At 38.9% G+C, this 11838-nt stretch overlaps 1 protein-coding gene across 5 annotated transcripts; it reads left to right on the top strand.

The window, feature by feature from the left end:
• Positions 1-4287: 4287 nt before the first annotated feature.
• MBL2 (mannose binding lectin 2) lies at positions 4288-11540 on the top strand. 5 transcript variants are annotated; one of them, XM_071749318.1, is made up of 6 exons: positions 4288-4321; positions 4412-4534; positions 6959-7167; positions 8386-8493; positions 9117-9206; positions 10992-11540. In XM_071749318.1, the coding sequence occupies exons 3-6, from the start codon at positions 6975-6977 to the stop codon at positions 11369-11371; spliced, it is 771 nt and encodes a 256-aa protein (XP_071605419.1). In that variant the 5' UTR covers positions 4288-4321; positions 4412-4534; positions 6959-6974; the 3' UTR covers positions 11372-11540. The 5 variants fall into 5 exon arrangements, with proteins under 5 accessions (XP_071605419.1, XP_071605423.1, XP_071605422.1 ...); XM_071749322.1 differs by having other exon boundaries at positions 4290-4321; positions 6990-7167; XM_071749321.1 differs by lacking the exon at positions 4288-4321 and having other exon boundaries at positions 4341-4534; positions 6990-7167.
• The last annotated feature ends 298 nt before the right edge of the window (positions 11541-11838 follow it).

Genomic DNA, 11838 nt, shown 5'->3' with positions numbered 1-11838 from the left:
ATTAAGAAACAGGCAAAATCCTGCTGAAATATAAAACAAAAAAATGAAAAAGTATGTCAATCCATCATCTCAGTAGGTAATCTCAGTAACTGCAGCACACTTGGCAAGCTTTGCTGGGCACATTCAAGAATTTCCAGAGCAAACAGACTCTACCCTGTGTTACTAAATCAGTGTGGGATTCTTATCTGGATTCTTATCTGCTCCATTTTCTCAAAATGTTCCTCAATGGGCACTTAAATTGAGAAGCAAAATTTGTTTACAACTTCTGATATTTCAAATGGGTGTAAATCTTACCTGTTCTGTGTGGAGGCCTTTGCTTCGAAATCTTTTATTGCAACATTAAGAAAACCCTCAATTTCTTTACTTGACTGAGAAGTTGAAATGTGGAAATCCACCCATCTTTGGCAAAGTTGCCATTCTGCATCTTCTATCATGGTTCAGAGTGACAAGCTGGAAAGCAGACATAGTGTGTTATGATCCTTTTAGGATAAGGTCTGTGTTTGCAGCAGTCTGAACAGAAAATAACCCCATTCCATTCAGGTTTCATTTACAGCAGGTCAAGAAAAGCAAAGGAAAAGAGCAAGAAGATTCCTCCAAGCTGAGCAAAGGGCAGAAATTCCCCATTAGTCTATAGACCCCATTAGCACAACTGTTTGATTATGTAGCCTGAGCTTTGGAAAAATGGCATTTGTTTTTGTTTTGTTGCTTTTTGATAGCAAGATTTAACCACTTCTTGCACAGAGCAATATTGCACTGAGCAGTCTGGCATCATAACCCATGTAAGCATCAGCATATTTTTTTTATTTATAGAATCACAGAATCATAGAATGGTTTGGGTTGAAAGGTACCTTAAAGATCAGTTTGATCTAACCCCCTGCATGGACACCTCCCACTAGATGAGGTTGCTCAAGGCCCCAAGGTGTAAACTGTGGCTTTATTGTGAAGCACTCTGATTTATCTTTGAATATGGGATGTGCTGGAGCAGAAAAAATATCCAGTGAAATCCTCTGACTCCTAATTTTTCTGGTGTTGGGACAAGATTGTAGTTTCACTCAAATACAAAGGTGTAAATATAATTTTACACTATATTTAGTTTTCCAGTTGCACTAAGCAGTGCATTCTTTGGAGAAGTGAAACAAAAAGCTGGGTGAAAATAAAATAAAAAAATATTTAGCTGGCTAAATAAAAAACTTTTCTGGAGTGCTTGGTGGCCCATAATGAGATACATTACAAATGTGTAAGGTAAGTTCCCTTATATCTCTTTATATTCAAGCTTTTACAGTATACATAAAGCAGAACAGTTTACTAGGGATGGTAAAAATAGTACCTTGATATTATCTTCTTTCTCAATCTCATGCTTTTAAAGCTCAGATCTCCTTTAGCTCAGGTGACAAGATGCTCAGTCAGCAAATTTTCAGAAGAGAAACTCAGTATTTATATTCTTAATAGTCAGTACCCTGAGTGGGGTGTCCTGTGTGAGGTGGGAAGTTTGAATCTCAAACAGAGCTTCCTCTAAATTAAGCAGGTTTGGTGTTTGTTGGGGGTTTTTTGTATTTTTTTCTTTGCCTGGCGTGCTTCAGAAATGTCTCACTCTTACAGAGTCTGTACAGATTATATGCTCAGTCTTGCAAGCTCCAAAGTACAGACTCAGCACCTCTACACAGTCTTGTTTTTAATAAGAAACAGGAATAGCTTTTAGTTTATAAGCTTAGGTACAGATTTACTAGTCAGTCATCTAAAGTTTGAAGGAGGGGAAGGTGGTACAAAATTCCAAATTTTAAGGAATTTTGTTTGTCAGATCTCTGGCCCAGGACAGAAAAATAGTATCTGAATCTCATTAATGTCCACTGGGATTTGCCTGTTTAAGGTCTTCATTTTTTATATATAGACCTGAACTCAGAGTATTATGCCTGCTGATGCTTATGCTGCCTAATTTCTACCATGAACAAAGGCTGAACACTGTGATAATAATTACAGTATTATTGCTATTCCTACTTATCTCTACTAATCCTACAGCATTGTTCCTAGTGTGTCCCCTTATATCAATGCCCTCTTCTCTCAAAGGCAGACCTTGCTTTTACCTTGCTCTTAAAATGCAGAGTGGAGCCTGGTGATCCAAAGTTGTTATAATTTCTGAGGGCTGGCTCAGGGTGCAAGCCCAAACAGGGAACTCCTCTTCATCTGTAGGTTCTAGGGCAGGCTGACAAGTGGAAAAAAACAGATGAAGAGCTTCAGCTCTGCTCCATCCTTCTTACTGTGCACAAGTACAGGTGCATATTAGGTTACACAGTCAGGGGCTAAATCATTACTAATTCAGAAGAAAAAGATCCTGCATAAGACACTTTACATCTTTTCAAGAGCTCTAATTAAACTCATGTATGAACACCTATTAAGAATGATGCTCCATAGTGCCTGGTCAGAGGTTTTTCTGTTTAAAAAAAAAAAAAAAGGTTATTCCCAGGCTTTTACTCTTCAAAAGTCTTTAATCCTAACTCCAGTTGTCTCACTGAAAAGTTTGAAGTACTTTGTAAAGTCCTGGTTTGGGGTTAAGAGCACTCTGTTGGTCTGACATCAAAGTGAATCAGTGAGCTCACTGTGCATTCCCTCCTCTGCCTTAGCCATGTATTCTGTTGGAAGTGTCTAGAAGCTGTCACCCTGCTCTGCTGTGATGAAAATAATTGGATGGAGTTCCCACTCCTGTTATTCCCACACGATGTTGCTGCTGGTGAAGAATACTTAAAAGTGATTGCTCCCAAGGCAAGGCTGAAACTTCAAAAGCCAAAGTGTTCTCACATGCTGAGCTTCTTGCTTCTCCAAGGAAATCTGCACCGTGTATCAAAGAGCAGCCAGACATGAGACCATTCCCCCAAATGGCTGTTATGCTGAAAGAAGGTCCATTTGAGGATCCAAGCAGTGAGGACCCAGCTACTCAGACTGAAAATCAGGAAAACCAAATAATTCTGGATGAAGGGAAGGTTTGTGGACATCAGGTCACCTGCCTTTATGGTTTTCATTGGTCACTTGATGCAGGAATTTACAGTCCTGTAGGTTTGAGCATATGAACATGCTGGGTTTGCCACAGCTTAGTAAAATTTTTGTGGTGTGGTGAACTATGTTTCAGCAAGATGGGTCCTGACCTGACAAGAACCCAGGGGTGGGGAAATTGCTGGGAAATTTATCTGCTTCATACTTGTGCTGTTCCAGGCATGCAGCCTTCAATGAAGTTCAACACACTTTCAACAGACCAGACATTTCTGTGGGTTACAGAGTTACAACAGGAGACCTGAATGTCATGTACTGACATCAGAGAGATAGATACCACCTTTGGTCCTTGGCCAAAATAGCAAAGTGTGCTGTGGAAATTTCAGCTTCTATAAAAAAAATTCTAAAATATATAAAAAAAAAATCTCTAATTACAAATCTCTTAATCATTTTGGCTCTACAGTGGTTTTCTCAAATCACAGCTGACATACAGCACTCTGAACTGCTGTTTTATTTTATTTTCACTGAAACTATATTTATTCTAGGTCCTGAACAGGCCATACACAAAGACAGCCTGACAGCCTGCAGCATCCTTATCTGACGCCACCACACCAGAAAGCAGCCTCAGAAATGGGATCAAGAGTCTGAGCTGGGTTTTGGCAGCTGGAGGTGTCTAACAGACCTTCCTCTGGGTAAGGAAACTTTCTGCAAGCAGAAGTGCCCAAGACATCTCTTCCTCAGCATGATATTTGGTGTTGTTCATTTCCCAGACCTACCTGTGGCAATATCCCACATGCTACTGTACTTTTCATGTCCACACTGGACTTTGCCAGCTGAACAGTGTAAACTTTGTTTAGAAGTTTAATCTCAGCACTGACTGTGTCACTAGCACTATAGGGAAACAAGTAGTAAGTGATTTACTTAAAAGATAAAAGATACATTTTTTTCACCCCTTGTTGTTTTTCCTGATCTTACATCCCATTTTTAAACATAAATGGGAATGTTTGAGTTGGCAAAGGTTTTGCCATGGATAATTCAGAAGATGTTTCAGGAAAGGCAGTGACTGGAATCAAGCAAGCCTCAAATATCTTCCCCTCTCCCAGGTTATTCAAAATTAAATCGATTGACTGAATGAAGGGGAAAAACCTTACAGTCAGAACTTTCAGTGCCTGAAGTTATCCTGATTTTTTTGGTTGTTCTGTACCACAGCCAATGTCTGTCCAAGGCCATGCAAAGAGCAAAGGGCTGATTCCCAGAATTCCATATGCAGCACCTGTAAATAGAGGTGGTAAAATTGAGGCAGGCAGGCATTAGAATTGTGCAAGACAGAGATAAGCCAGTGAGCAACCTCCTCACAAAATAAAGCATGAAATTACAGCTTTTAGTAGCAATATAAGGTGGTTTGTGTTGGTTTTTTTTCTCTTGGCAGGCTCGTCCTCATGGTAAAAATCCATCTGGTTTCTGTTCCATTTTACATTCTGTTGTGCTGGCTGACAGGGAAGCCAGTGGTGTGATAAGAGTTTCACTGTGTACTGATCAAGTAAAGGTGTTGGTAAGTAAAGATCTCTTTTGCTGTGATGAGTATTTGACCATTCTGAGGCCAGGCAGCCCTTGCAGGTGCAGACATGCTGGTTAGAAATGACCTTTTTGTCCTGCTGGAGCATGGACTTAGCAGGATGTACTCTGTCAGTTTAATAGCAGTCTCTCTCTGATCATTGTCTCTATAAATGTAATATCTGCTTTTGAAAAGCAGTTTTCTTAGCATTTGATTTCAACAGGGCCATCCTGTGCTGTCACTCCTGGGTTTTGGACTAATGATTCAGAGGTGCCACCTTCAAGATTAGGTCTGGAACAAGGACTCCCTGATGCCTCTTCCAGTATTTCTTCCCTGCTCTTACCTGCTGTGGGTGAATCATGTCCTAAAGCAAGTTTCATGGAGGCACAAAAGAATCATCCAAGTACTATGTTTTTCAATAGGACCTCCAGAATTAGCTACTTCCTAAATATAAAAGTTTCATGGCATCTTTCAAGGCCTAATTCTTATCTCTCTGCTGGGAATGTCTGTAACTGTGTAAACCTTGGGACCTGAGGACAGTTATTACACCCACCCTTAGTGTGATTCTCTGTGTGAGATCCTCCATCCTCTCATCCATGGATTGCAACACCTGCTTTTTCTATTTCAGCTCTCTAAGCTATAAAGCTATACTCCTTTTTTTTTTTTTTTTTCTTTTTTGTTGTTGTTGTTGTGAGAAATCTGGAACAAACCCTTGTTGTTGCAAATTAACATTAGTCTCCTTGGGAAGTGATTCCATTGCAAGGAAACACTGCCACCAATTTGCTGAAGGTAAACAGGCACTTTGGCTCTCCAGGAATAAAGGATGGGGGCAGTCAACTTGGAAAACTTTGGAGGTAAATTCTGGCAGGGAAAACCAACAAATGTTGGTGTGAGGTTGAGTCTCTGTTTGGGAGAGGACTTGTCTGAGAGCTTAAAGTTTTGGTTTCAAGTTTTCTTTTGTTGTTCCATTCTTTTGAGCTTTATCTTGCTGCCTTCATGGGAAGCAGCAGCAATGTCAACTTCCCTGGCACTGGATAATTAACTTAGCATAAAAATTCAGCAGAAGAAAATCCTGAGAAAGCTGTTAAGAACTGCCTTGATTCCATGAAGCTGGATAAGAAATATAAACCAGGATTCAAGTTTTGTTACACTAGTTGTCTAAATAACTTTCCTTATTTTATTTTGGTGTGTGCCATTGCCCCAGGTTTTGATGTAAGCCTAATGGAGGAAGCACAGGGAAGGACAGAAAAAAGGGGTGCTGATTAAACTCTGCTATTTATCCAAAGGATAATGTTCTCACAGCAATATTCTGGTTATTATAGATGATATTGTACTTTATCAGATGAAACATGGCAGGGGAAGCTGCTCTCTGTGGGTAAGCTTTTCTGAGGCTTAAAATAAAGAGAAATAATTAAGATGAGAAGCAAAATTCATGCTGGATTTGATTTTCTCTCCTTACCCCAATCTGTCAAGCAAATGGTGCTTCTTTAGACTTGGTTTTCACTTTAACTGGTGGAACTGGGAGAAAATGAGGCCAATTGACTTCAGCATGTGGCTTATTCACTATTAAAGTTTGTCAGCTCATGTCTGTGGTAATTTAATTTCATGTTTTTCAGTTAAATGCAGATCACAAGGGACATGATTGTCTCAAATTTGATCCCCATTTTGAAATCAAGGACCATTACTGTGGTGAGAATTGTCAGGATTCATGCAGAGCTTTACCTGATGATAATACCTCCTGTTAGTGCTCTTCTGCTCAGAGAGGGCAGCAAAGTATTGCAGATCTGGGATCCAGGAGAACTTCAGCTCTGAGACATATACTGAGGAAGAAATGCATCTTATTAGCATGCAAGGTCTGAAAAGAGAATCTGGGAAATAATTGGATTATTACTACTTAAATGCACTTAAGTTTTTTTTCATTTAAGCTGTGGGTGTTTGCTGGTAGTTGACATGATATCATGAGAAACATCTTCAACACTTAGCTCAGACACAGAGCAGTCCTGACAGCTGTGGAAAAGGAGAGTCCCAGCAGGAATACAATAGCTGGAGAGTTCAGGACTCATTCCAAACTGGAATACTCTGTGACTGATTTGGCATCAGGAGAAATCCTTTAAGTTTAGTTCTACAATGAGCAAAGCACTACAATGCATTAGCAGCCCAGTGAGGTTGATGGCTGCTGCTATATGAGGTATTCTCAGTGCCTCCTGAGATTTTCAGATTCTTCCAAGCTTGGTTATTCTTTTGGGATTTCCACACATCAAGGTGCAATCAGAGCCTAGAGAAAACGGTTCAGACACTCTCCCCTCTTCTTGGTTTTTTTTTGGTTTGTTTTTTTTTTTTTTCTGAAGGTGGGAGTGTATTTCCTTTGAAGTCATGTAAACAGACAAATGTATGAAATTTACTCTGCTTGATTTGTCACAGATCTGTGGATTTAGCAATGACTCTACTTCAGCCTTTCAGTGCCTTGCTACTTTGGATTTCCCTGCTGATGGTAACAAGTTCAGTTAACCCAGATAAACCTGAAGAGAAAATTTATTCCTGCCCAGTAATTCAGTGCAGTGCTCCTGCAGTCCATGGCTTGCCAGGCAGAGATGGAAGAGATGGTCCCAAAGGTGAAAAGGGAGAGCCAGGTATGGAGTTATGACTGCTTAGCAATGTTGTGGTTTTGACACTCCTTATCATCCCTTTAATCTTGTTTCATGCTTCCACTTTTCCATTTTGTCTTTTTACTTCTCTCCTTTTCTTCTGCCCCATTAAACTTCTGTAGGCCCCACACAATTTCAGGAAGCTGAAAATGCTTTCTGCATTTATAATGCTAGATACTTGAGTTTTAATAAATAAAAAATACATTTTCACAGCAGCTCATGAAACAGAGCTGTAATGAGATTTTAATCTGATTGTACCATTTGTACTCTGAATCACTTACAGTTTCCTACAATATTTTACTAAATTATTACTGCTTTTTCTTTCCAGGGGCAAGCTCTCAAAACCAGAAATCATTCTTCCTAGGGTTGGCTACTAATCTGATGGTCATAACTTGATTTCTCCATACTTAGTACATCCCAACAACAGAATTCCCCCAAGGCATGAATGAAGTTAGGTAACTTTTTTCCATGCACTGCTGCAGACAGCAAAGAGATCAGCAAATGATTTCTGCCATGGGGTAGAACCAAGCCACCTGCTCTCCCAAGTTACCAAATCATGGGTTCTGTGCAAACACTTAATAAATACATATGGAATTCTGTACTTCCCATAATCTGTCTGTTCTATCAAGAGTATATCACACATCTTGGAATTAGAGCTTTTGAACCTCCAAGCAAACTTCTGTCATTATCAATACCACTTGATATGAACCATGGGATAAAATTACAGTGACATACATTGCAATTATGTACAGACATTTTCTGTATGTATAGATATTTTCTGGACTACCTCAGTATTCCATCTGCAACTTCATGGTAGAAAAGGTAAAGCCAGAACTATATTTCAACAAACCACTTCAGATGTATCTTTAATCTTATGATTTTAGCTCATGTTCTAGATCATATACTGTGATGTGTGAGTGGATTACAGCTGAAATATGTCAACTTTCTGGTTTTGGAGCATGTGTACCTCTGCAATAACATGAAAGACCATTTATTTCATTAGATTTTCAGTGCCATAAGTAGGTGTAGTAAAGACACTTTCATCAAAGTTATTAAGCTCCTAGCAAATGAAGCTTTTCACAGGAACAATTAAATTTATTTTCCTAGGGGCAGGGGTATGTACTCTATCTAAGCACTCAGAAAATACAGTGGGAGAAAAACTTAGAAAACATTTAAACAATTTTATTTTAATTCAAACTCTAGGAGAAGGACTTAGAGGTCTACATGGTTTCCCTGGAAAAATGGGACCTCCAGGAATAAAAGGAGATTTAGGACCACAAGGAGAGAAAGGAGAAAAAGGAGAATGTGATGGTAAGAAATATTTTTTTCATGTTTCTATGATCTGGTTTGCAAACACCTGTTAGTCTATTTTCAGAAAAAATATTTGTGGTACTGCCCAGTATTCTTATAACATCATTTGGGGAAATGTGTGATTTCCAGAAGTGTGAAAAACAGAAATAAAAACTGTCTGTTAATAGATGAGTTGACCAACATATCTGGGGGAAAAAAGTGTTTGGAATGAGTCACTAGTTTATTGTTGTCTGAGTGAAATAACTACCTTTCTTTCTCATATTATAAACAACATTTTTCAATTTCATTCTTTGCCTGTTCATGTATTTTTATGTCAATTTTAATTCATTTTAAAATGTTTACATGTGTGTTTTTCCATTGAGAACTGGCCTTTTCCCTCTGAAGTGAAGATGATTTTGGCAACCCTGGAAATTCAAAGCCCACCCAAGTGTTCATCCCAGTCAGGATAAAGGCTCTCCCAGTGGCACAAATTCCCATGGAATAAATCTGCCACGGGGCTTATGATTTCTGTTCTGAAAACCAAATAGCTCTGACATGGCATCAGGTTACAGGAGAGCTAAGCATCTGAGAGACAAATGTTTTCATTTTACTACAAATTACTAAATAACACCCTTAACTCCTAGGTGTAGTAAGCAATGACCTGCAGAGACAAGTAACTGCTTTGGAAATGAAAGTACAGACTTTGGAGAGTGAACTAAATAGATACAAAAGAGGTAAGGTGCAATCACTGATTATTTTTCTTTTGGCCTGGTAAAATGATGAACATGCCTGTGATGGAGAAGGGATTAAAAACTGTAGTTTGAAACAGTATTACCAGTTTTAGTTGTATTTCTCATAGGTGAGCACAGAGGTCAGGGGCTTTGTCACATGAATTGTTCTCTGAGTGCTTCTGCTTTAAGCATTGCATGATATTTCTCTTGCTACCTTAGTTCTTAATAATCATTTTCTATGAACAGACATGGACTGGTATGCTCTCTGCCTGGAATTAATTTCTCAAGTGATAACTGTGTGAAAATTTTCAAAGAATGTCTCATCAGGGCACTGGTACAGGTGCCACATTAGGAAAAATCACAGAATTTTTCTGGTTGGAAAAGACAGTTAAGATCATCAAGTCCAAAGGCCAATCACTCTTCTTACTTTAACCTGGGAGGAAATTCCATAGGATGCAGTTTAGCACAGGATAGTGTCACCTAGCTCTGCATCTCCCACTGGCCAGCTTTCCAAGGGGGGGGGGGGGGGGGGGAGTGTCTTCCCTGGAGAAAGCACAACTCTGCAGTTGTGTGTAAAGCCTGAAAATAACCTGGAATGGAGGCAAGCAATTGATGAGCACAGAGAGGCCAAAGGGCTGGTAGCAGTAATCTCTTTAGTCATCTCCCTTTTTTTTTTTTTTTCCTCTGCTCAAGTGTAAACCCATAAAAAACTGCACCAATTTTGTAGCAAAATATCTGTACATTAAAAAAGCAGATTATTATATAACTACACATTATCCAAGGGAAAAAAAAAAAAAAAAGAGGACCTTTCACCAGTGGTTCACATAAGCACTATGTAAAAGAAAAAAAAAAAAAGAAATTCAGTGGTTAAATACTATACAATAATTTTTTACTAGTAACATATAATAACTAGTAACTCATTGATGCCATGAGACCAGGAAAGGTTAAACTGTAAGCAAAAAATGTATCTTGAGGGGAAAATACAAACTTCTCTTCAGTCCACACTAGAAAAGAGTGTCTGAAACTATTGTGGAGATTCTACCTGGTACAGGAGTGTGATGGGGGTTCCCTGCCCACAGGACTATTGTGCTGGTACCACTCCCACATCAGGGAGAAATAAACTATGCAAATGTCCTAGTTTTTGTGTTAAAGGCCATAAGATAAAATAATTTGCCCATTAAAGACAGCAACCATATTTCAAAAGAATTGCTGCTGGCAGTTTTATCATCAGTAAATGAACAAGAGCTTCATTCTCCTTTGGCTTCTCATGAAGGCTTGTCAGGGATGTGAGCTATGGATTCCTACTTCTCCTAAGATAGTTTATAATATCTGGAGAAATAGTTAAGTTTCCTTGGCTCCCTAAAGTTGTCCCTACATCTCTTTTCTGCTGTGTCGCTTCAAACCCTGGATTTTGTTACAGTCCCTGAGTTTTGGTTTCTGGGATAAAGCTGATGGGGAGAGAGAATCTCCTAATAGCAGCTCTGTGTCTTTTTATGGTTTTAATTCATCTGTGATATTTGCACTGAAACCTGGCAAGCTCCTGATTGCAATTTGAGTATGAATTCCTTCAGATCCTCACTTAACACTGTATGAACTGGAAACTAAAAATGAGAACCTATTTCTAGGTGTCTATTTGGTTGGATTTCTGTTGTATTCTGCCTACCACTTCATCAGTAGTCTGCTCATAGCTGCTAGTAGCTACTTTTGAAGTACAGTTGTGATAGAGATACATAAATATATCATGATTAGTTTTTGGTATAATAAAATTATGTTCACTTCTGTTTCTAGTTTTGATTTTAAAGAACACCAGGAGTATTGGTAAAAAAATATTTGTCTCAACTGAAAGAGAAGAAACTTTTGCCAATGGAAAATCCCTTTGTGGAAAAGCTGGAGGTGCCCTTGCCTCTCCTGTGAATGAGGCTGAGAATACAGCTTTAAAAGACTTAATAACACCTTCAAAGCAGGCTTATATTGGGATATCTGATGAACAGACTGAAGGCAGGTTTGAGTATCTGACTGGAGGGACTGTAACTTACACAAACTGGAAAGCTGGAGAACCAAATAATCTAAAAAATGAAGACTGTGCAGTAATACAAGACTCTGGGAAATGGAATGACCTGAGTTGTTCAAATTCACGTGCCTTAATTATTTGTGAACTCTTGAGCTGATGAACTGAAGAAAACCCCAGGTTTTTGCTCTCAGTTATGTGGCTGATGTAGAAGTTTGTTCCCATAAGGGTGGCCTGTACTAACCAGTACCTCAGTGGATTTATAATTGTTTTCTCTTTCTCTTTCAGTTTTGAATCTCAGAATAAAAACAGACTTAATTTTTCATTGATTATGAACTCATTTGTGTTTATCATAGTGATAGTAAGGCTAGTAAGTTACAGCATGCTCAGGAGACTGAGCAATTGTGCACCTTCATATGAGTTCCTCATGAATGCAGCATGAGGGAAGCATTTTTTAATAATCTTGAAACTCATGAAAAAAAATTATATATTCTGCCTTTGAGCTGAGCTGTAAACTTGGAGAGATTACTATGCACATGTTGCTTCTGATACCTGCTTTTATCATGTGGATAGTGCACACAGTCCCATGTTACTTAAGCATTTAGTGATGGCTTTGCTCCTAGAGGG

Source organism: Heliangelus exortis, chromosome 7 (genome assembly GCF_036169615.1).
Source record: "Heliangelus exortis chromosome 7, bHelExo1.hap1, whole genome shotgun sequence".
Classification (NCBI taxonomy): Eukaryota; Metazoa; Chordata; class Aves; order Apodiformes; family Trochilidae; genus Heliangelus; species Heliangelus exortis.
This window is presented reverse-complemented; position numbering and strand designations above follow the sequence as displayed.

Coding starts and splice junctions, on each gene's coding strand:
- MBL2 (XM_071749318.1), top strand. CDS start 6,975: ATGACTCTACTTCAGCCTTTCAGTGCCTTGCTACTTTGGATTTCCCTG. Junction 8,494..9,116: donor AGAAAAAGGAGAATGTGATG/GTAAGAAATATT, acceptor CTTAACTCCTAG/GTGTAGTAAGCAATGACCTG. Junction 9,207..10,991: donor ACTAAATAGATACAAAAGAG/GTAAGGTGCAAT, acceptor TTCTGTTTCTAG/TTTTGATTTTAAAGAACACC.